The 26,463-nt window shown below is 40.0% G+C and overlaps 1 protein-coding gene across 4 annotated transcripts in view; it reads left to right on the plus strand.

Moving 5' to 3' along the window:
- Positions 1–704: 704 nt before the first annotated feature.
- The window catches only part of LOC124802738 (acetylcholine receptor subunit alpha-L1-like), a 188,969-nt gene continuing 163,210 nt past the window's right edge, over positions 705–26,463 (plus strand). For all 4 annotated transcript variants that reach the window (XM_047263718.1, XM_047263719.1, XM_047263721.1 and 1 more), the window contains exon 1: positions 705–820. In XM_047263718.1, the coding sequence (XP_047119674.1) occupies positions 757–820 (64 nt within the window). In that variant the 5' untranslated portion in view covers positions 705–756. The remainder of the gene's footprint in view (positions 821–26,463) is intronic.

The following is a 26,463-nucleotide window of genomic DNA, read 5'->3' on the forward strand; positions in this document are numbered from 1 at the left end:
AAAAGGTGAAAATAGCTTCTCTGGAAGTCCTGAGAATAAAAATAGACACACTACTGATGGATTCAGTGACCATACAGTTGCAATTTCTTCTTTCTTTGTTCATGTCTGTGACAGCTTTCAATCTGTAAGTAGAAGTTATTTACCCTCATTTGATTGTGGACTAGTTTTTGAAATATTTTGTTTGTAGTTCATCTAATGATTCATCAAAGAATGTGCATTCACATATGGCACATGTATGTGTGTGTGAGAGAGATATTAATGTATCACCATAAATATGATGACATAAATAATTAACAAGAAACCTGTAGCTAGATGTATATTAGCTACAATACCGTGAATGTAAAGAGAACTTCTTAAGGCATTGTACCAAAATGCAAGAAACATATACTTTTAGTAACACAGATAATTAATAAGTTATGAATTCTGAATACTAATATGCCACAGTTGTCTCAAGTTAAAGAGCAAAAAGTGACAAATGAGTATGTAGCAGTCTTTGAATCCTGCATCTTCCAAATTATTCCACTGAGTTTATTCAGTAACATTTCATGCCAAAACATAAGTAAGTATATTTATAGTTTTAAGCATCACTTCACTCCTTAACAGGTGTAATAGCAAACTTTGTCAAGAAAATGTGTGGTCTCTAGATGGTGCTGCCTCTAGTGGCTTGATCTAAAGTTACCCACTCTTTGATAGCTGTGGCTGCTCCCTCAGCTGTCAGTGTGAAGGTGTGCGTGGTTGTGCTTCAATCATAGTGACATGGGCTGTTTAAAGTGTTGTTTGGCCCTACTATTTGTTGTGTTAGCTTGTGTCTTTGCATCAAGTAAGTAATAAAAATATGTTATTTTTTCTTAAATGATAGTCTATAATTTCACAAACAAATTATGTTGTATAGTTGTACATAATAATATTTTTGAGCAATGTGCCTAGTCTATAATATACTGTACACAAATTGCAGAGAAGATTTGAAAATCAAATTGGCAACAGTTTTTGACCCAAACATTTTAGTGGAGTTAATTTAGCAACAGCTTTCATTTCTTTTTGCAGTACTTTTTAGCTCCATTAGTGCAAAGTAGTTCAGGATGCTCTCAACATAAATGTATTTGAGGACTTTTATAATGAACAATGAACCTTCCAGTCATAAAGTTTTCATCTACTTCAAAATATACAGAATAGGAAAGAAAGCTGGATAAGAGCAGTGTAGAGATAAGAAATACTTTTAAAACAAATTGTTAAAAGCCTTTGTTTACTCAGTGATAAAGTTAGATTGATTCCTTCTTGTAAGAGATCAGAATAATAGATGTCATACTATTTGAAGAAAACGTATCAAAATATGAAAAAATCAAACAATGGAAAATCCAGGATGGAGTGTAACAATACTGAGAAGGAACGTTGCCACTCACCATATAGCAGAGATGCTGAGTTGCAGATAGGCACAATAAAATTACAAAATATGAAAAAAATTATATAGCTGTGTAGTTGTGTACAAGAGGACACTTACAGCTAACTAATAGTTGCAACACATCTTGCGACTGCCAACAGTCAGTAAAAAATGAAGGTTGCCCTATTTTGTTGATAATATTTTTTCTTTCTTCATATTGCCCCTTGCGTTATTGTTCTGAAGTAATTGCTGAGGCAACCTGGATTTTCTCTCAAAAGCACTGTTGTATATGAAATTTAATTCAAACATTTTATTGTCATCAATACATTAAACTTCTTTCTTCAAATCTATGGACTCTCCTGTCTATGTATTGTGTTGTTCAAATTTTGCAAGCAAGATTTCATATATGTGGTTACTTGCATTTTATTTTTTCTATTTTTAAGGAGAGAAATACCAAAGTAGTCTGTTGACTGAAGAAAATACTCAGATATCACTATATAAAACTACAACCTAACATATGGCATCAGATGCACATAAAAATAGGAAGTGAAAACTGTTAGTTCTTAGAACCAGAGGTTCTGGTAACAGAAGAAAGGATTTGGAGGAAAAGGGGCTGTGTAGGGATTAAGGAAGCAATTTGGTCAGGAGTATGAGACAGTGAACTCATATTAAAACAGGTTAGAAAGTCAAATGTCAGAGAGATGCCAGCAGTAAGTGGTATAAGGATGCAAGTGAAATTACAAATACATTTTGCTGAGTGTGTGTCTCATAATGTCTGATAAGCATCGTTTTTTCTGTTCCACTTTGGTTGAGGTTGTGTTTAGCTCATCTATTTCCTTAAGCTTAGCATTTGAAAAATAACTCACACTTTGTCCAGAAGAAAAAATCATTCTGAACAGAATAGTGTCACATAACTTTAGAGCTAAGAATGTGTAAAAAAGTATTTGCCTTAAAGGACTTTTACTTCAGTGTACAACTACTGAGCCATCAATGACATTTCTAGCAAATCTTTCAGTGAATTAAAGAATGATCTCATGAATATGAAAATAGATACTCGAATAGCATCTACTTAACCATGTTATAAGAAGTGAATGGGAGTAAATAGAAAAAGAGTAGAAAACTTGAATCTAATCTTCACAGGCTTAGAATACTAGAAGCAATAGATTATTTTTGATTCTTGTCAAATTTTTTGCCAGTACCACTCACTTTATTTCTTTGAACAACACATACTGACAATGAAATAAACTTATCACTAATAATATACTTAATAACTGGCTTGTTAGTCATTACTAAAGATGGTAACACACAATATTATTAGAAATAAACAGATTTTCATATTAACAGTTAATTTTTCCATTTTTTGTTGATAAGATGGGCGATTTTTACTTTTCTTATAATTACTTAGAAATCTTTAATGTGATTATGTAAAAAAGGTGATAGACATTGCTTTTACAAGAAAAATATGAGCTTTTTAATTAACTGTAGCTAGCCATCTCCTGAACCAACATTTGTTTGTACACCTTTCATCAATAGTATAAAATGTCTTTCTTTAGCCAATTTTGTTTGACATTCTTAAAAATGTTTAATGATACAGTGTGTGCCTGTGAAGGTATTGCACTGAGAAGTTCAAAGCCTAGGTGTTTGTAGCTATTCTGTTTTGCTAAATCTTGCTAGTGGGTTGGTCACTTGTGGCATGTGTTATGTTGATGAACTGGCTGTCTTAGTTTGTAGTTCATTTATTTGATTTTCTGAGTGGTAGGTAACTCAGTATAATTAACAAGAGAACTGTCCTAATACTTCGTTTCTTTCACAAATTGGCCTCCAGACTTCACTGCTTTCTGAGACACCAGTAACACATCTGACAACCTTCTTTTGCCATAGCAGTATGCATTATACTATATGGGTATGAAAATATGCGTAGTAAGTGTTGCAGCCAAGCTTCAGTTTCTCTTGCAGTGTAGTGCAAAGTTGCGTCATGTGCATGCGAATGTATGCATTTCGTTACAGTGCAGCTGTCAATCAGCTTTCTGTGTTAGTTGTCAGAGGCACTGATATCAATAGTGAATTTTTCTGAGCTGTCAGAGAGTTTTATAATTTTTATGTGTTCTTGTGTTTCTCTTATCTTAGTAACAAGAAATTTTTTTTAGTTCATACACATTTCATCTGTACAAAGACTGTGCATTGTCAAACCATGAACTTTCTATTTCTTTGTGGAGCATTCAACTCCTTAGGTAAATGTAATAACGAGACAATTCATATACAATAATAAATCATTTCATGCACCTACAGGTTGGATGATGAATTGGTTGACAAATCTAACAATACATCTATAGTGGTGACCCTGATATGATCTAAGACTGCAACAACAGGAGGTACGACTACTCCGGATCTGTTATGAGGGATTCATCGGAGCTGACGATTCTGTCAGTTTCACAGCTTGTAGTGCCCTTGCCCCCTTGTGGCTACACAACCCAGCATTATGGTTTATGCAAGTGGGATCTAGTTTCCTCTATGTTATGGCTGACTCCATTAAATTCATGTTGGCCATTAGTCAGCTAGGGCACCATTGAATATGTGATCACTACACCAATTGGAAGCAGCGCATATGAAAAGATGAAATTGGAGTTGATACCACATGTTTCCACATCACAAGAGAAACACCTCTGGCTAGAGTTAACCTAAGAGAATGTAGGGGACTGAGAAACTTCCTAATATTTACTTCATTTCCACAACAGGGTGGACACTGGAATTGTGCTGGGCAACCTGCTGCGCACATTGTAGAGCAGACGTTATCACCACAGGCAGATGGCGGTTCCTTTGGACATGGTGGCCTTGGCTGACAGGATAGCGGACACTATACTTACTGCATTGATTGGTGCATCAGTTGCTGTGCACAACAGCATGCTGACGGCATCGAATAATCCAGTACTGTTGACAATGTTCTCTGCCTCAACTGGTGCACCCGCTGTGATGTGTCATGGCCTAGCATCAACAAGGGTCACATGGGCAGATTACAAAAATCTGGCAGCTAAGGTCCAGGTCCCTACCAAGTGAATTGATGAATAACTATTCCAGTGTGACATCAGTGGTGATAGAAATCAGTACTGCAGTAGGTCTAGAAGTTGTTCCTCAGCTACCTCATCACCATACAGATAAGAAAGGTCCCCAGTCTGCTGGTGTCTTATCTTATCTTACCGTACCTCAGAGGATCAGGGAACCAGGCACATACATGAAAATCTCTATGCACATACCAAAATGCCGGCAGCCATCAGACATAAACGGTGCCTCTGATTGCCAAGCGTTGTCCAAGCCCCTTTTTATCAGTGATCGGAAGTCAAGCTACAAGTATCTAGTGGATACCAGGTCAGACTTGTGTATCTTTCCCTGGAGATTGCTATGCTGTTGTAGACCAGGAACCTTGTCTGGTGCAAACAACTCTTCAATACCAACCTACGTCACCTAGTGTATGAAATTAGACCTGGGGCTGCACTGAGCACTCGTGAGATTTTACAATCACGAATGTCACTGAGTCCTGCATCAGCACTGATCTGTTGGTGCATTACCACCTGCTACAAGACCTGGCGAATGCACATGGATGGTGTAACTGGCCTGGCAACTTCAAGCTTCTGTCACTGTGCAGTGGTGCTCTCAGCCAAAGTTGTGCAGGCAGATGCTGGGGAGTATGCATGCTTATTACAATGGTTTCCAACCTTGACATGACCCCCAGGAGCACCAAAAGAGGTGTCTCATGATATTGTTCACTGTATCAAGACCACAGACGGCCTGCCATTTTCCTGTTGACTATGATGTCTGGCCCCAGAGCGGTTCCTGATTGCAAAGGCAGAATTTCATGCTATGCAGAGAGAAAGGATTATACATCCAGTCAGTTGTCTGTGGTCCTTTCCCTTTCATCTGGTACCAAAGAAAGATGTTGCACAGTGCTGTGCAGGGATCACCATTCCTCTAACACAAGATTACAACTATAAATATGTGACATGACAATTTTCAGTCTACAAGAATGTGCTAAGGTGTATATACAGATACCTGTAATGGAAGAAGACATTCTGCACCCTCTTTGGATAGTTCGAGAGTCTGTATATATTGATCAGACGTTCGACTTGTGAAACGCCTCACAAACATGGTGGCAGTTTATTGATGTGGTACTACAAGGACTGTTCTTCTGTTTTGCATACTTAGACAAGATTCTCATCAACCACAGCACAACATGAGCAATACCTGATACAAGTCTTGAAAAGACTAAATAAATGTAGCATGGTTCAGATGACAGCCAAGAGTGTTTTTTGGACAGCCACATATTGATTTTTTAGGGTATCAGATTTTGTCCAAGGACTCAGTTCCTCTGCCTGAAAAGATGGAAGCCATTTTTCAGATCGCGTGCCCATGCATGAAGTTTTCTCAGCATGATGAGCTTCATCACCAACATCTGTCACACTCAGTGGCATTACAAGAACCTCGTACCAAGCACTCACTGGTCCATAAATCAAGCAGATTTGTCTGACACAGTGGACTGATGCTATGAGTTTGGCCTCTGAAGCAGAGGAGTGTAGCACAGCAGATGAGCGCTTCTCGCTCATCGAGAATCAGTAGTACCTGTTGCACTGGTAGTTGACACGAGTCAAGTATCATAGATGACCACAGGTTTGTTTGACACACGGGAGAGCATCACAGAAATATTTAAAAAAACTGTGTTGTCAGATGCCTGAAGATAGACCACAATTATTAAGAAAAATACTACTTATAATGAGTTCTTCGTGAATCAGTATTAAGTGAGGAATTTAGGCATGAACTACAGCTCCCTGCACATTGTTCCTGTAGAGGCCAATAACACAAGACTGGACTAATTGCAGTTCATACACACAGGTATTTATGCACTTAACTGTAATGTATGGTACTGTGGGAAATACCCTCAGCTATGCACTTAACAGTGGTTTTCAGAGTACAGTATGGATGTAACTGTAAAAAGAACCATAGGGAACACCTCTTGAAAAACTGTGAAATCCTAAGCTGTTGTTGAAGTTTACCCTTTATTTCCTACTTACTAAGATAGGATTCCAAAGCTGAAAATCAAAATCTTGAATGGCATTAAACCACAGATCATCTATTAGAATTTGACGACCCATAGAATCAGACAATTTGCTCTCCATGGTCCTTGTGAATAACAATAATTGATCTATGATGAAAATATATGGCATCTGCAGTATTACACATTTGAAAATACATTTATTTGTTTATTTATTTATCCAGGGATCATATTACAGTTGTATAATATTTGGCTTCACAATACAATGAAAATAGATACCTCCAGTACATATAAACACATGATACATAAGTATGCTTTATGAGGGTAGGACTGTGGATGGCTGTAGCCTTGCTGAAGGAACCATCCTCACATTTGCCTGAAACGATTCAGGAAAATCTAACAATATTATGAAAAGGAAAGTTGCTCTCACCATATAGCAGAGATGCTGACTTGCAGATAGGCACAACAAAAAGTCTGTCACAATATAAGCTTTCGGCCATCAAAGGCCTTTGTCAAAAACAGACCACACACACACACACACACACACACACACACACACACACACACACACACACACAACTACAGTAGCTGAAGCCACACTGTTGTTGCTTGCAGAGTGTGTGTGTGTGTGCGTGTGCGTGTGTGTGTGTGTGTGTGTGTGTGTGTGTGTGTGTGTGTGTGTGTGTGTCTCCTGGATTTCAGGAAAACCTAAGTCAGATGGCCAGACAGAGCAAACTATGTCCACCCAACCATGAAGTCAATGTCTTTTACAACTGTACTGCCTCATTGGTCTCTAGCCTGCACCACTTGACACACTGGACTCCTGCTGATGACTCCAGGACCACAAACATGCAGATTTCCATGTCCTCCCTTCAGTCCCTCTTAAAAACTGATTCACCATCCTCCTTGAGGGAGTGAGATGATGAACTCAAGACGATGACAAAATATTTCTGTCGTGTCAGCTATACGAGTGCCTTTGCTCGTAAAGGATCACATTGTGACTGCATATTGTATATGACAGGGTGATGTAGTTGACACCTGTTATTTCTAACCTACACTCTGAGCCATTTACGTAATCATGGACTGTGTAGAAGGAAGGAAGATTGGGTTTAATGTCCCATTGACATTGAGGTCATTAGAGATGGATCACAACCTCAGATTGAGTCAGATGGCGAAGGAAATTGGCCATAATCTTTCAAAGGAACCATTCTGGCATTTCCCAGGAACAATTTAGGCAAACAATGGAAAACCAAAATTTGCATGGGTGGCCACGGGTTTGAACTGTTGTCCTCCCAAACGCAAGTCCAGTGAGCTAACCACTGTGTCACCTCACTCGGTTTAACTGTACGTGTAGCTTGGTTTTGTAAGTGGAAGTATTTTAATCATCTTTTTCATCTAATTGGGCAATTTATTATATAATATTATTCCCTAATGGAAAATGCTGTTTCGAGGCCTTTCTTTGTAGATGAAGGATACCCTGATTTTTAATCAGTTCTTAACAATGAGCATGACTACTACTTTTAGTTATTTATTCTTATGGCCCTTTTCTCCAGTCTAAAAGCTGTGTTTCTGTTTTGTGCTTTTGGTTCCCAAACAAGAAAGCCACAGCTAAGTGTACATAGGAATAGGATGTCACCATGAGACATTAATTGTTACAAGCTGACACTAGAATCTAAGAGTATAAAATGCTGATGACATTCTTTTTGTTGGTATGTTTGTGTGTTCATACCATGTTAACTGACAATCAACATTTATCCATAAAAACATTGAGTTTGTCACACAGATGCGCTTGGTAATCAAATACATTCCTACAGTGCATCTTCTCAATTTTATGCATATATTGAGGACTTTTTGATTGGAAGAGCTCAAAACAAAATGTTGGAAAGTTCACTTTAGACACACAGACAAATTATGTACCAAAGTTTAATACAAGAGGAAATACTAAGTTAGCATTGTTTCTCTTCAGCTACCAGAAAAAAGAATATGTCATTAAAAATGAAGAGACCATCTGTCATAACCATATAACAACAATTGTAATTTGGTGCTGATTGGACAGAAGTTGGCACGATATCCCTCAGGAGGACATCCAACAACTCTACCCACCAATCAATTAATGCCGAGCCTAATAACTATTTGCTTAAGGGCCAACAGTGGATCAACGCGTTATTGACTTATGCATTTTGTGAAGCTCTTTCTCTTGAATAAACCACACAATTTTTCTAAAATTATAATCATATCATTTGTTTGTCTGTACATCACATGCACCAGTTTCTGTATGATTCAGGTAATTCCCTCATGGTGTTTTTTTGTCTTAGAGTGCGTATTATCTCACCACCCCCCCCCCCCTTACACACACACACACACACACACACACACACACACACACACACACAAAAGCACCATCACTCTCTCTTGAAAGACTAGTAGGCAGGTCACTGTGCAATTTTAAGTATTGTCAAACACTGTACATAATTTACATTATAAGTGACCCAATTACACAAGAAAATTCAATACAACAATGGAAAATCCAGGATGGAATGTTGGAATGTAACAGTATTATGGAAAGGATAGTTGCTACTCACCATATAGCGGAGATCCTGAGTCGCAGATAGGCACAACAAGTGTGTGTGTGGCTTCAGCAACCAGAAACTGCAGTCGTGTGTGTGAATTGCATTTGCGCAAGTCTGTGTGTGTATGTTCTATCTCAGATGAAGGCCTTGTTGGCCAAAAACTCATTTCCTAATGGTCTTTGTTTGGCCTATCTGTGACTCAGCATCTTCGCTATATGATGAGTGGCAACTGTTCATAATATTGTTACAAGCAAACTCAATGTAATTTATGTTCCATTTTGAGTAGTTGAGGGGTAATTGATACAGTAGACCTAAAGAAAGGAACGGATATTGGAGGTAAATGTCCTGTCGACAACAAGGTCATTAGAGAGGTAGCACAAGCTTGGATCAAGGAAGGCTGGGGAAGGAAATCGGCTGTGTCATTTCGAAGGAACCATACTGTTATTTGCCTTAAGTGATTTAGCAAAACCATAGAAAACCTAAAATCTTGATGGTCAGATGGGGATTTGAAGCATCAACCTCTTGAATCCACATCCAGTGTGCTAACCACTGTGCCATCTCATTCGACAGAAGACCTAAAACAGCATAGGCATCTTCGTTTAGAAACAAACTTGTGTCAATAAGCATACAAAAATATGAAATTGGCACATATAATCACAGAGCTCAAACATGTCCACAGTAGAAATTTAAGAAAAAAATATTGAAATAAATTCACTGATTTTTGACTTAATGTTTTTCTTCATTGTTTTTCTATTTTGAAATGAATGTGATGTATTTTCTCAATATTTCTTATCTATAAAGCACAACATTTTATGGTTCTTTTACAACTAATGCCCATAATCCTACATACTACTGCTGTCTGATTAATTTAGTCATCAGGAATATTTACTGGAGGCTATTGACTTAACTTTCATGCACGCTGGACTATTGAATTATACGTACTATCTCCCATGTTGAAGAGCTAGTATTCCCACCAGTATTCCTAATTCAATCAGTAGTTGACAGAGATAGCATGTGAGGTGCAGTACTACAAGAAATGGCTTCTTGCTATGTTGCACATAAACCATAATTATGAGTTAATACCTGTGTGTACCATGTCTCACATGGCACATGCATTTATGAGTAACTGAATTAGCAGCAGTAGAAATGGGTGCAAGAACACAGCCTATGAAAGTTCAATGTACATAAGAACACAGAGCATGGTAGTTGACAGGTTACAGTCCTGGCTATTGATAATATCCTTGTGTGTGTAATGTTTGTTTCCAAAGCATAAAATGGAACTAGTGATTTGTCTTCCAGCATCCCTCATAGGACAACAAACAGGCAGACCTGGTGAACCTAAACCACCACTTGAAGCTTTAAATTAGTGTCCCCAACAAAGAAAATTAACCACTTGATTGCTCTAATATCAGGGTGATCTAATGAACAGCCTCGGCAGTGAGGAGCATTGGCTGCTTCTGCCTGGCACATTCAACCAACCTATGTCCTATTTAGCACATCTGGGATGCTGTTGAGAGTCATGGACTTGATTTAGAAGTTAGTATTACAAATCTACATGAGTTGCTGGCAGCTACTGGAAGAGGGTGTGTGGTCCCTAGCAGTTTCAGATTCCATGTTGCAATGAATTGGTATCATAATGAAGGCAAAAAAATACAGCTAATTCAAGCCCTTTGTTATTTAACACGCATCTTGTGCAGTTATTTAAATAGTGAAACAATGCTAGGAGTTCACTCTCCAAAATGACACTGAAAAATGAACTGACAAAATCATATTCAATTATATAATGTAGCTGGTACTTCTTTCTCAATATGATCACCTCTTTTTCACTTTATACTGGACATCTGTCTTCCAGTAAGAGTGCATGAGGACCATTCTGATAATAACAGGCAGCGCAGTCTCAAAATAGATTATTGAGAATGTATCTGACTTGTCCATATCTTGATATTACAGCAGAGAAGCTCTAATGGTCTATATTCAAAATTGTATCTACAAGGGACATTCTGAATAATAGTGTTGTCATTGTTTTTGAAAGAGAAGATGGTACATAAGGTGGCGCAAACAAATGCCATACGAGTCCACAACCACCGTTGGTTAACAATGGAAGAGTTGTCATAGGAGAAGTAATGACACATGCATATAGTGCTGAAGAAGAGAGAGAAGCAGCAGACCATTGTACCCAAAGTTATTTGAGTACGCATCATGATGGCACATGGATTTGTACTGACAATATAGTCACCAATAAAAGTACAAGCTGACCTTTTTGGCAGATTAAAACTGTGTGCTGGACCGAGACTCGAACTCGGGACCTTTGCCTTTCACGGGCAAGTGCTCGTCTCCTACCCTCCAAACTTCACAGAAGCTCTCCTGCGCACCTAGCAGAACTAGCACTCCTGGAAGAAAGGATATTGAGGAGACATGGCTTAGCCACAGCCTGGGGGTTGTTTCTAGAATGGAATTTTCACTCTACAGCGAAGTGTGCGCTGATATGAAACTTCCTGGCAGATTAAAACTGTGTGCCGGACTGAGACTCAAACTCGGGACCTTTGCCTTTCGCGAGCAAGTGCTCTACCAACTGAGCTACCCAAGCACGACTCATGCCCCGTCCTTACAGCTTTAATTCCGCCAGTACTTCATCTCCTGCCCTCCAAACTTCACAGAAGCTCTCCTGCGAACCTAGCAGAACTAGCACTCCTGGAAGAAAGGATATTGCAAAGACATGGCTTAGCCACAGCCTGGGGGTTGTTTCATGAATGAAATTTTCACTCTACAGCGGAGTCTCAGACCGGCACACAGTTTTAATCTGCCAGGAAGTTTCATATCAGCGCACACTCCACTGTAGGGTAAGTCACCCATACTTGAATACTTTTTCTGCCATTATCAACACTTGATGGCCCTTCATTCATTAGAGAAGCAATGTCATAAGACTGACTGTGGTGGTTCTTAATATCCAAATCATTCTCTCTTGTACACTTGCTCAAGTCTTGAAACATATCTTAGCTTTGTGGCCCTGGTTAGGCATAAATGATTCAAATCTTTCAATAGGCATGTGTTCCTCTAAATACCTGATTATTAAAGCAAGCTGTTTAATGCAACTACATTTGGAATTGAGTCTAATGATATGGAGTGGTATTTTGTCTGTTTGATGAGAGAGATAACTTCACTGAGAGCTCATTTGGTAAATAGTTACACAACTAACTAATTGTTGATGAAAAGTAGTTTATATGACTGCTTCCACAATTTGCATAGTTTTTAATTTGATATTTAGAAAAGTCATCATACTCTGCTTTGAACTGTAGTAGTCTCAGGGTTGTATTTAGACTGCTTAACACATTGGAAATTTGATCACGTAACTTGCCTGCACTGATGAGTCATGTTCCTTATTTAACACACAGCTTCCACAAGACCTACACTTTGTCGATTGGACGTGTGACCTGCCATATACCCACTGGTCACCGCGACTTGTCACAGTAACACAGCCATGTTTGATCCTTTCACTTTCACTTGTGATGATCTAGCAGTGCAGCTGGAGAGGATGAGTATAAAAAATGCCGCTCACCAAGTTGTGATGCATTAATTGTTTGTTGGCACTTTATGAATTTTGAATAATGTGCTTTCTCAGTATAGTTTTAAAGATTTTGGTGGTGTTCTTTCATGCTACAAAAATGACGTTTGGTGTCACACTAAAACAGTCAATTAACTGAGTTTGATCAGTGAAGCACCTTCTGTACATATGGACTATCTTTGTCCTGTATTGTTTTTTGAGTGTTTACATTGTGTATTTTGTCTGTGATAAAAAAGAGTGGTCTTAAGTACACCTGAAATTAGTGTACATGTTTTGTATGTAGTTGATGATAGCCTTACATCATTGGTGACCTTGAAGAAGAATTAGCTTTATTGTGGACAGGTTATTTTCTGCGATTCCCGTATATTGTGATTTTGTCATGGAGGATGTGGGTAACCTACTGCACACCATTGGTGATAAAATCCAGCACACCCATCAGGAAATCAAGATTTTGGAGCTGTCCTCACTTGTGGAACAATGCTGTGTCATACAGAAATATGACATTGAAAATATGCTGCATCCACACTGAGTGATCACTTGACACTTAGAGCTATTTATACAAGACAATATTTCATATTATTATGGATCAAGGGTCTTAAAACCAGAACCAACGCTGGAGGAAGTGATACAAGCTATCAAAACCTTAAAAACAATAAGGCACCTGGAGAAGATCAGACCCAGGCAGAACTTCTCAAATGTGGTGGGGAAACACTGTGGAAAACAATATATGAAGTAGTATGAGCATCTGGCAGGAGGAGAGCGTGCCAATGGAGTGGAAAATGGGTATTATGTGCCCCTACATAAAAAAGGAGATAAATGAAACTGCCAGAACTATCAAGGAATCTCCCTGCAAAATACTACATATAAAGTGTTCTCCAAGATCCTAACTAGTAGGCTTACTCCCTATGTGGACGAGAGAATTGGAGACTATCACAGTGGCTTTAGAAGGAATAGATCAACAAGTGACCAAATAGTTATGTTATGCGTACTACTTGAAAAATGTTATGAACATCATATAAACATACACCAGCTTTATATTGATTTTAAACAAGCCTTACTATGATGACCCTCTGCCAAGTCAGATGGAGTGAAATAGAGGAGGAACCAGTTTTAATCGTTCACTGCAGTACCTAGTCTACACAGACGGTGTGTCATTACTCGCATAAAACCCTGCTGTGCTGGCCAATGCTTATCAACAACTGCAGAGAATACAAGGGAACTTGGCCTGGTAGTCAATGTTGAAACAACCAAATATATCACAGTGACCAGCCAGCAAAATCTATCAAATCTCAGTTTACCTGACAAGACTTCAGTACCTTAGATCAACTATCAGAGAGACAAATTACATCAGCTGCGAGGTGAAAGCTAGAATAGCAGCAGGCAACAGATGCTACTTTGCTGTACTACCAATGCTTAGGAGCTCACTTCTATCACAAAAATCTAAAATCCTCATTTACAAAACAATTATAAGACCAGTTCTTGTTTATGGTGCCAAGACATTGACCATGACTGCAAATGAGGAAAGGATCCTTAGCATTTGGGAAAGAAAGGTCCTGCATAAAATATGGCTCAATATACAATCAAGAAGGTTGGCACATCCATACGAATGCAGAATTAGAACAACTTTTTGAAGAACCTGACATTTTCACTACCATTAAAATAAGATGACTGTGGTGAGTAGAACTATAGTAAGAATGGAGGAAGAGAGAACATGTAATAAGATTTTTGATGGCAAGACTGGAACCAGATGACGGAAGGGACATCCCAGAAAGAGATGGGTGGACAGAATTGAAGAGAACATGAAAAATCTGGGTGTCAGAGGATCGAGATGGAAAGCCATGGACCAGATAGAACGGCAGGACCCTTCAAGGGCTGTAGAGCTGAGAAGTAAGTAAGTAATATTTCATACATCCCCACTATGGCAGGATGGGACATTAAGAGTAATATAGATATGTTGCTTGCTCCATTGTTTTCATCCGCATCGGAACTGCATTCCAGAGCAATAGATTTTCCATCCATTAACTCTGTTAGTTCTACCACACCCTGTTTACATTTACAGACTTCACTGTTTGTGCCTGCTCATCCAGAACTATGGTTTGCAATTGTGGAAAAGTTTGCCAATCAGCGCATTATGAAGACCATGAACAATTTACAATGGTTATCAGTACCCAGCACCAGCAAGCAGTGTCATTAGTGTCAGACATTATTCTACACCCACCACAGCAAACAAGCCTACCTCACCCTCAAGATGGCTCTCATTTCTTGTTGCACAACACTGCCAGACCAGAAGGTCATGCAAGTGTTAGATCATGAAAAGTGGGGCGACAAAACTCTGTTGGAGTTCTGGTGACATTGGCACACCAGGCAACAACAAATACTTCCTCAGGTACGAGTGGCTTTAATCGTACACAAGAGGCGTCTATTACACAAGTTGCTCCAGGTGGCTGACAGAATGCACACCACACTCGAGTCAACCACCATGGTGGCTGCAACATCAACCATCAATTCAGCTGAGGATGGCTGACAGCCACTGAATCTGCCTGATGATGCAATGTCTCACTGTGCCACCACTACATCCCACAACTTATCAACTGTCTCTGATGAGGTATGAAATCTCTGAGCTGTAGTTGAGAAGATGAGTAGACAGCTACAGATGTTACAACCACAAACTAATCTTGATGACTACACTCACCCACAATGAATTTGGCTCTGCAGTCCCACAATTACAAACTACCCAAAGCTACCACAACAGGCATTTGTTGGTTTCATTGATGCTTTGGAGTTAAAGCTACAAAGTGCATGAAGCCCTGTTCCTACACAAACAGCAACCATGATCTGCAATAGGCATGACAGATCATCACAACTACCAACAGCACCACCTAACAGAGGTTCATCGCCACAGAACGGAGGACAGGTTACAAAACACCATCAGTTTTATAATGACACTGTGCTCCTTTACTATGTGCGTCTTTTCAGGGAAGCATTTGGCCCTGACTTCATTTTTATAGATGACAATGAGTGACCACATTGAGCTGCGCAGGTGCAGGAACTCTTGGAATGACAGGATATTCAGTTAATTGACTGGCCTGCCCTTTCTCCTACTCAAAACCCATCGAGCATATATGGCATGAGTGGGGGAGATGTGGTGCAGCATGCCCAGATGTGCCACCGACCATCCAGCTGTTGACAACTGCACTAATGGAGGAATGGAATGCTCTGCTGCAAGAACTTCTTACCAACCTTGTAGTTAGCGTGGGAGCACGTTCGGAGTATGCTTTGCTGACAAACACCTTATTAAGAACCATGTGCCGCATTTTGTAATGTGGGGGGACCATCATAAATCGTGGTGACTGTGGTGTAACTTTTGTCTTTGAATAAAAGTGTCATTTCAGTCCTTCTCCTTGCATTTTTTTCAGTTCCTTCTCTAGTATACAGTAGCAGTTCTTTCTACGTATGGTCCAAGTTTCATCGAGCTATGTTACTTGGAAGTGACACAACATGTGTAAGTTACTTTTGTCCTTGCCTTTTACACACCAGTGAACTTTCCCATTCAGAGAAGAAATTTGGTGGTTGAAATACCATGAAACGATCTCGCAGCAATGAGAATCACCTTTGTTTCCAAGCCACTCCAATTCACATATCATATATGCCACTGCACTCTCTCCTCTATTTGATAATACAAAACAAGCTACTCTTCTTTGAACTTTTTCAATGTTCTTTGTCAATCCCATCTGGTAAGAATCCCATACCACACAGCAAAATTCCAGGAGAAGACAGACAAGTGTAGTGTAGGCAGTCTCTCTAGTAGATATTGACATCAATTTGTTGTAGACTGTTAGAACATAATGTGAGGTATATTGCACAGAGCGGCCTCCTCCATGCCAACCAGGATGGATTCCCTAAACATCGATCACGTGAAGCGCAAGTCGCACTTTTGTCACATGACATACTGAAAACTTTGGATCAAGGCAGTCAAGTAGATGCAGCATTTCTCAATTTCTGTTTGTCTCAATACCACATGTATACTTATTATCAAGAGCATTAACATATGGGATACCAAGCAAATTTGTGACTCGATTGAGGATTTTTCAGTTGGAAGAACACAGCAAATTATTTCGGGTGGAAAGTCATTGACAGATGTAGGAGGAACTTTGGGTGTGCCCGAGGGTAGGGCGCTGGATCTTTCCTGTTCATGTTGTACAAGGTGTCCACAATTTACGTTCCAGATCCAAAATGCTGTTGAAACAGAACCACTGCTCAGAATGACGCAGGGGGGAATGTAACGGGCCAAAAATATTAACAAAAATTTCACCAATATATGGCTCTGTAGGCGTCGTAATGTAAATGGAAGTGGCCATACAATGGCTCTGGTTTGAGTTGCACATTACACTTTCTGTACTCTTCAAAGTGCATGATTGCATAAGTTCAGCAGCCAACAGTTGTAGTGCTGTTAGTTAGGTAAGCCCATCCACCACAGGAATGTCGTACCACATCGGAAGTGAAAAATCGATTTGTAACTGTTCTGAGGGGGAAAACCGCATAAAAAGCAAAATGACATTGGTTCCTAATTGTCGTCAGATTGACGCAAGATGTGTTCAATATGCTGTCCACCGTTTCCTGTCACAAGTCATAATCAGCAAACAGAATGTTCCCCAACATATCAAAGTGTGGCGGGGGTCACATTCAGAATGCATTGCACAATGTGTGCCTTCAGTTCAGCTGTTCGTCACTGGAGCACTGAACACATATTGCAGATAACCACACAGCCAGTAATCACACAGATTAAGATCAGACTATGTGCACAGCCATGCTGTAGTGAAATGACGGCTGATAATTCTAGTATTTCCGAAATGCCTCTGCAGCAGCCGCTTCAGTGGCTGTGCAATGTGCAGAAGAGCACCATCTTGCGTAAAAATGATCCTACACATACACCCACACTGTTGAAGCAAGTTCCGTTGATCCTGATAGCAATGGAGTTACAAGGATATGGAACGAGTCAGTATTTTTACAATGTTAACAATACAGCAGCACACAATATGGTTAATTCATGACAAGACTCATAGTAACAACAAGGCACACTAGAAGAAATAAAAACATATTACATACTTCAGAATTAACACTTATGTGTACAAATCCAGATTAACAATATCAAAGTATTTGAGCAACAATATAACATTACAGCAACAAATAGTTTACATTTATGCTTACACTGCATGGCTAACTCGGTTGTATAATAAAAACTTGCTCCTACGCACTAAAAAATTCACTAATTGAATAGAATGACTTTTGTATGAGGTATTCCTTCAGTTTGCTCTTGAACTTTGGTGTTTCAGGAGCAAGACTTTTGATGACACTGGTTAGAGCATTGTAAATTTAGATGCCTCTATAATTTACTCCTTTCTGTGTAAGGGTATAGTTTGACTGGTTACTATGAAACTGCTGTTTTGACCTGGTGTTGTGACCATGATATTCACTATTGGTTTTGAAGAGAGAATGGTTTTTATTAATGAAACATCCAAGGGAGTATATGTATTGAGATATAACTGTAAATACCTGTAGTTCTCTAAACAGACTCCTGCGTGAGTGTCTTGGTTGAACAAATCAAACAATGGAAAATCCAGGATGGAATGTAACAATATGAGAGAAGGAAAGTTGCTACTCATCATATAGCGGAGGTGCTGAGTCCCGATAGGCATAGCGGAGGTGATGAGTCGCGATAGGCATGTATGTGTGTCTACTGCTGACAAAGGCTTCAATAGCTGAAAGCTGTGATTGTGTGATTCTTTTTATTGTGCCTATTGCGACTCGACACCTCTTGTATTGTCTTGGTTGCACACCATTCATGATACGTATAGATCTCTTCTGAGCAATAAAAACATTTTTTGCCAAGGGCTGGTTGCCCCAAAAGATGATTCCATAAGGCAAAAGTGCATGGAAATATCCAAAATAAGCAGCTAATATTACCTCCTTATGTGTGGTTGATGCAAGGCAAATGCTGCAGAATGAAGCCTTTTTTCTAGATCTAGGATATGATTGGACCAATTTAGTTTGCAGTCTATGTACACACACCGGAACTTAGCCGAGTTGACTTGCTTTACTTGTTGTCCATTACATTTTATATTTATATTCCCCAGTTCTTTATGTGCCATGTGAAACTGAACATAATGAGTTTTTTTTTATATTCGGAGAGAGTCCATTACAGTTCAACCATTTCAGAATGCCATCAAATGCATTGTTTGCAGATGTTTCCCAGTTGTTCCCTGTTGCTTTATCAACTAGAAGAGAAGTATCGTCAGTGAATAGGGTGAACTTGCTTACTGACATGGTGCAGTGTGGGAGGTCATTCATAAATATAAAAGCAGTAAGGGTCCCAGTACAGAGCCTTGAGGCACTCCAGTGTTGATTGTGCCCCACTTGGATAAAGCTGGGATTCCATTACTGTCAGTAATTATTACCCTTTGTTTCCTATCTGTAAGGTAGGATTCAATCCATGTCCTCATTATTCCACTTAATCCATAGTAGTCTCCATTATTTAGCACAATTTCTTGGTTGACACAGTCAAAAGCTTTGGACGAATCACATAGGATTCCAATTGGTGCCAATTTTCTTTTAAGAGATTCGAGAATTTGATCGGCAAAAGAGAAAATACCATCATCAATTGATAGGCCTTTCCAAAATCAAACTGACATTGACTGAGTATGTTATGTTTGTTCCGATGATTAACAATTCTCCTGTGTACCAGTTTGTCAAGGACCTTTGAAAAACTTGTTAGCTGGGATATCGGGCGGTAGTTTGTTACATCAGTTTTTTCACCTTTCTTGAAAAGTGGTCTCACACAGGCATATTTTAATCTAAGTTGAACAATACCTTGTTTTAGGGACTCATTAAAAATGTGACACAAGACTGTAATTATGGCAGTCCTTGAGTATCTTAACTGAAATATTATCAACCTCACAAGTGTTTTTTGACTTCATCTCTCTGATTGTCTTATTGATTTCACTAATTGTTATGGGGGTTATCTGAATCTGATAAACTCTGGCTTTGTTAGCTTTATGCAGAAAGGTTATCGCATCATCCACTGAGCCTTCACAGCTAATTTTTTCTGCAGCTGTTAAAAGACTCTCGTAGCATTTACCAGTGACAGTACAGGTACCGAATATGCAGGACTCATCTCCTCAAAAAAAATACAGGCCTACAATAAACGATGCTGTCAGCCCGCAGCTCATAGTCACCTTTGCAGAATGAAGTGGTACCAGTTGATGGGCATGCTGATTTTCTGTTGTCTATATTGTGCAGTTCTGCGTGTTGACACATCTTTAGAAATGGAAATGAGCTTCGTACATCCACCGAGGACTTCCAAGAGGACAAGAAATTCCAGAGTAACGTTTGCCTTGTAAGTCAGCAGGAAGCAACTCATGAATAAGGGTGATTTTATATGGATAGTAATGCAGGACATTTAGTAGGATTTTACGCAATGCACTCGCAGGCATGTCCAATGTTCCCACGCTCTGCACGGTTGCATAGACCACTCAATCTCTCGAGCAATGCTGTGGCCACATCATCAACAGACATCAGGTCGACTGCTTTCCTCCCTCTGCCATATTCCAATTCATAAAAGACTGTCTTTTCACATTTTGCAATCATTTTCTCCAGACTCTTAGCAGAAATCAGATCAATGCCTTTACTCATATCCCTTCTGCAGGACTACTGGCGCCCAGCCACCATGAAAGAGCTTTTACCAGCAGTGCGCGATTCGTGATGGAAACAGTTATATTAGGCACCTCGGCCACAAACTGAGGTACAGCTGTGTGCTGCACATCTATTTGTATAATGTTCAAATTTGACTTTATTTTGAGCAGAGGTTCTCTTTCTACAGCATTTTGAGATCGGAACTTTAATTATGAACTCCCTGTATATTAACAACCTTACGGATGATATTAATAATAACCTCAGACTTTTTGCAGATGATACAGTTATCTATAATGAAGCATTGACTGGAAGAAGCTGCATAAATATTGTCAGATCTTGATAAAATTTCAACATGGTGCAGAAATTGGCAAATTGCAGTAAATGTTAAGAAATGTACAAATTTGCACTACACAAAACGATAAAATGTAGTATCCTATGACTATAATGCCAATTAGTCACTGCTGGAATCAGCCGACTCATACAAATGCTTGGGTGAAACACTGTAGGGCTATGTAATGGAATGATCACATAGGTTCAGTCATGAGTGAAGCTGGTGGCAGACATCAGTTTATTGGTAGTACATGGGGGAAACACCATCAGTCTACAAAGGAGAAAGCTTACAAACCTCCGTGTTACCCAATCTAGAATATTGCTCAAGTGTGTAGGACCCATCCAAATAGGACTAATGGGGGATATTGAACGTATTCAGAGAAGGGCACAAGTTTATTTGATTTGTGAGAGAGGGTCATAAAGATGCTGCAGAAACTGAACTGACAATCCTATGTAGATAAATGTAAACTATCTAGAGAAATCCTACTTATCAGGTTTTGAGAACCAGCTTAAATGATGATTCTAGGAACATATTACAACCCACTATATGTCAGTCCCAGAATGATCTTGAGGAGTAGATTAAATACAGCACAGAGGCATTTAAATGATCAGTGTTCCCACACTTCATACGTGAATGGAATGGGAAAACGTCCTAATAACAAGTATGATGGGAGATGTACTGTGTGCCATGCACTTGAAAGATGTTTGCGTTTCCAATTTCTTTCTTTTGAGAAAGGAAATCTTATTGCCAGAAATTCTAAAAATTTAGTACCAATATCATGAATATTTATAACAGTTACCATCTACATGATTGGGCCCATCCACATGTTGCCAGAGTTGTACACTGCAGGAGTTTCACTGAGAAGTCCTTACACATCCTCCAGTCCCAATCTCACCGAGTCAGCCGGCACAGTGCTTAGCACACTGGACTCTCATTTGGGAGGACAATGGTTCAAATCCGTGATTTCCCTAAATTGCTTCAAGCAAATGCTGGGATGATTCTTTTGGAAAGGGCACAGCCAACTACCTTCCCAGTCCTTCCCTAATCCAGTGGGACTGATGACTGTGCTGTTTGGTCTCTTCTCACAAATCAACCAACCAGTCCCAATCTCTCCCTGTGCGATTATGCCTGTGTACACTCATGGTTCCATCATGTAACGGAATGTCCTCCTCTAGCATTACTTTTCCTCTACAGTAGTTGTCAATAGCAGTATTATTTTTTGAATTTTGGACAGGTTGATATTATCTCAGTTGCTTATCTGAAAACTTTCACATTATTTTATACACGGTATGTTATACACTATGTGATCAAAAGTACTCAGACACCTGGCTGAAAACGACTTACAAGTTCGTGGCGCCGTCCATCAGTAATACTGGAATTCAGTAGGGTGTTGGCCCACCCTTAGTGTTGATGACACCTTCCATTCTTGGAGGCATATGTTCAGTCAGGTGCTGGGAGGTTTCTTGGGGAGTCACAGCCCATTCTTCACAGAGTGCTGCACTGAAGAGAGATATCGATTTTGGTCGATGAGGCCTGGCATGAAGTCAATGTTCCAAAACATGCCAAAGGCGTTCTATAGGATTCAGGTCAGGACTCTGAGCAGGCCAGTCCATTAGAGGGACGTTATTGTCATCTAACCACTTCTCCATAGCCCATGCACTATGCACAGGTGCTCGATTGTGTTGAAAGATGCAGTCGCCATCCCCGAATTTCTCTTCAACAGTGGGAAGCAAGAAGGTGCTGTGATATTGGCATGCAAAACAATAAAGGATGCAAGCCCCCTCCGCAAAAAAACACGACCACACAATAACACCACAGCCTCCAAATTTTACTGTTGGTACTACACAAGCTGTCAGATGACGTTCACCAGGCATTCGCCATACCCACACCGTGCCATTGGATCGACACATTGTGTATCTTGATTCATCACTCCACACAACGTTTTTCCACTGTTCAATCGTCCTATGTTTACTCTTCTTACACCAAGCAAGGTGTCGTTTGGTATATACTGGCGCGATGTGTGGCTTATGAGCAGCTGCTCGACCATGAAATGCAAGTTTTCTCACCTCCCGCCTAACTGTCAGAGTACTTGCAGCGGACCCTGACGCATTTTCGAATTCCTGTGTGATGATCTGAACAGCTGTCTGCCTATTACACATCACAACCCTCTTCAACTATTGGTGGTCTCTGTCAGTCAGCAGACGAGGTTGGCCTGTACACTTTTGTGCTGTACGTGTCCCTTCACATTTTTACTTCACTATCACATCGGAAACAGTGGACCTAGGGCCGTTTAGGAGTGTGGAAATCTCATGTACAGACGTATGACACAAGTGACAGCCAATCATCTGACCATGTTCGAAGACCGTGAGTTCCACAGGGTGCCCCATTCTGTTCTCTCACGATTTCTAATGACTACTGAGTTCGCTGGTATGGAGTACATGGCAGTAGGTGGCAGCACAATGCACCTAATATGAAAAACCTTATGTTTCGTGGGGCATCCGAATACTTTTGATCACATAGGGTATTTCAAGCTAAAATTTATGAAAAGGAATTATTTTATAAAATATTTTAGTCTCAATGTTATAATCATTAAGTACTAGTTCTGAATGTGCAGTTTTATTTTTTTTAGAAACATTTGAAATCAGGAATTATTTGCACACTTTAAATTTCTATTATTAATTATGCAATCCGGTACTGTTTACTACGTTTATTTCTGGATTCATTTATGAAATAATAATCGAAATTAATAATGTAATGAAAACCAGTATGAATTCATTTGTTAAGAAAAATTGTAATCCCTCTGGAATGTTATTTCCACAGAGTGTGGGAGTCGTAAACTTGCCTCTGATGTGATCAGACTTATTTTTGTATAATAGGTGAGAACAATGTAATTTCGGCTTTGTTAATGTGAAAAATAAAAATACTGTATGATACACTAAAATGTGAAAAAAATCTGTGGAAAATATTTTTACATGAAAACTTCTACAACAAGAATCTACCAGTCTATTTAGTTCAAACCAATTGTGAGGACCTGATGTTAGATTTTCAGCTTCAAGAATCAGATCCCTAGACAAGAAGAACTGGAGCCATCTCAACATGACAAGCTAAGTAAACTAGGAAGTTTACTGTAATCTTTGCTACTCTCAAATCTTCATAAAAGACTTTGCTTATTAATTACTTGGACTGGGCATATTTAATGTGGACAATAGATGGAAGGAGGTGGAAGATTACAATAGGCAACAACAAGTATTTTTGCAAGTAAACACTGATCACCTTGTCTCACACTGGGATAAATGTTTTGACAATAACAACGATTGTTTTTGAAATAATTAACAGTCTACTTACTTTTTTTCCATGTGGCTCGTTTATATTTAACTGCCCCATATACACCCATCAAAAAAAATTCTGCATCACCCCAATTCCCAGAACTCCTGAAGATAGACATTGACTGTGGATATTGTATCACTGACACAGTCCCTTTGACTGTTCAGAGATGTCACTAAACCCGCCTAATGATGTAAACAACCATGCATGAGCAGCGCATGTTAGACGGAGGGAGTTTGGCAGCCTATCAGTTCCAGTCATTCCACCAGGAAAGAGATACAAGGCTCATTTTGTCTATAGTTCAACCATGCCTAGACGGCCAACAGCGCGGTTCGATCGCAACTACATTGTTACTTTGTGCCAGGAAGGGCTCTCAGCAAGGGAAGTGTCCAGGCGCCTCGGAGTGAACCAAATCAATGTTGTTTGGACATGGAGGAGATACAGAGAGACAGGGACTGTCAATGACATGCCTCGCTCAGGCTGCCCAAGTGCTACTACTGCAGTGGATGACCACTACCTACGGATTATGGCTCAGAGGAACCCTGACAGCAATGTCACCATGTTGAATAATGCTTTTTGTGCAGCCACAGGACGTTGTGTTATGACTCAAACTGTGCGCAACAGGCTGCATGATGCGCAGCTTCACTCCTGACGTCCATGACGAGGTCCATCTTTGCAAACACAACACCATGCAGCGTGGTACAGATGGGCCCAACAATATGCCGAATGGACCGCTCAGAATTGGCATCATGTTCTCCTCACCAATGAGTGTCACATTTGCCTTCAACCAGACAACCGTTGAAGACGTGTTTGAAGGCAACTCAGTAGGCTGAATGCCTTAGACACATTGTCGAGCGAGTGCAGCAAGGTGGAGGTTCCTGTTGTTTTGGGGTGGCATTATGTGGGGCTGACATATCCCGCTGGTAGTCATGGAAGGTGCTGTAATGGCTGTACGATACGTGAATGCCATCCTCTGACCGATAGTGCAACCATATTGGCAGCATATTGGTGAGGCATTCGTCTTCATGGACGACAATTCGCGCGCCCATCGCACACATCTTGTGAATGACTGCCTTCAGGATAACGACATCGCTCGACTAGAGTGGCCAGCATGTTCCGCAGACATGAACCCCATCGAACATGCCTGGGATGGATTGAAAAGGGCTGTTTATCGACAATGTGACCCACCAACCACTCTGAGGGATCTACGCCGAATCGCCGTTGAGGAATGGGACAATCTGGACCAACAATGCTTTGATGAACTTGTGGATAGTATGCCATGACGAATACAGGCATGCATCAATCCAAAAGGAAGGACGTGCTACTAGGTATTAGAGGTACCGGTGTGTGCAGCAGTCTGGACCACCACTTCTGAGGGTCTCGCTGTATGATGGTACAACATGCAATGTGTGGTTTTCATAAGCAATAAAAAGGGCGGAAATGATGTTTATGTTGATCTCTGTTCCGATTTTCAGTGCAGGTTCCGGAACTCTCGAAACCGAGGTGATGCAAAACGTTTTTGTTGTATGTGGATACGAATGTAGATGTAGGTAAGTGTTCTAGCAATGAAAGGCAATCTTTGCTTCACCTTCCCCAAAACGTTCTCTTTGTGCAGTTCCAATTTAAGTTCTTCGTAATTGTAAAGCCTAGGTATTTAGTTGAATTGACAGCTTTTATATTCGTGTGATTTATCGAGTAACCGAAATTTAACCTATTCCTTTTGCTACTCATGTAGGCGGCCTCACACTTATTTATAGTCAATTACCATTTTTCGTGGCATACATACACCTTGTATAAATCATTTTGCAATTGGTTTTCGTCATCTGATGACTTTACTAGACAGTAAACGACAGTATTAGCTGCATACATTCTAAGAGGGCTGCTCAGATTATCTTTTAAGTCACGTATATAGATCAGGAACAACGGGAGACCTATAACACTTCCTTGGGGAATGTCAGATATCACTTTCGTTAGGTTACTACGAATTTTGAAGTTTCTGACAGGAGATCACGAACGCAGTCGCACAACTGAGACTATAGTTTATAGTCACGTAGTTTGACTAGAAGTCCCTTATGAGGAACGGTGTCAAAAGCCTTCTGGGAATCTAGAAATATGGAATGAATTTGCGATCCCCTGTTGACAGCATTCATTACTTCGCGTGAATAAAGAGCTAGTGGTGTTTTACAATAAAGATATTCTCTGGAGCAGTGCCGACTGTTTGACATTAGATCGTTTTATTAGAAGTAATTCATAACATTCGAACACAATGTATGTTCCAAAATCTTACAGCAGATCGACGTTAGTGCTATGGGTCTGTAATTAGGCAGGTTCCTCCCATTTCCTTTCTGGAATACTGGTGTGTCCTGTACGACCTTCCAGTTTTCAGGTACGGATATTTCGTCGATCGAGCTGTTATGTATGATTGCTAAATACGGAGCTATTATGTTAGCATAGCCCACCCGGTTATCTGTGCGGTCTAACGCACGGCTTTGCGGATAGGGAAGGAGCGCCTGGTCCCCGGCACGAATCCGCCCGGCTAACTTGTATCCAGGTCTGGTGAGCCGCCCA

This window comes from Schistocerca piceifrons, chromosome 6 (genome assembly GCF_021461385.2).
Source record: "Schistocerca piceifrons isolate TAMUIC-IGC-003096 chromosome 6, iqSchPice1.1, whole genome shotgun sequence".
In the NCBI taxonomy this organism is placed as follows: Eukaryota; Metazoa; Arthropoda; class Insecta; order Orthoptera; family Acrididae; genus Schistocerca; species Schistocerca piceifrons.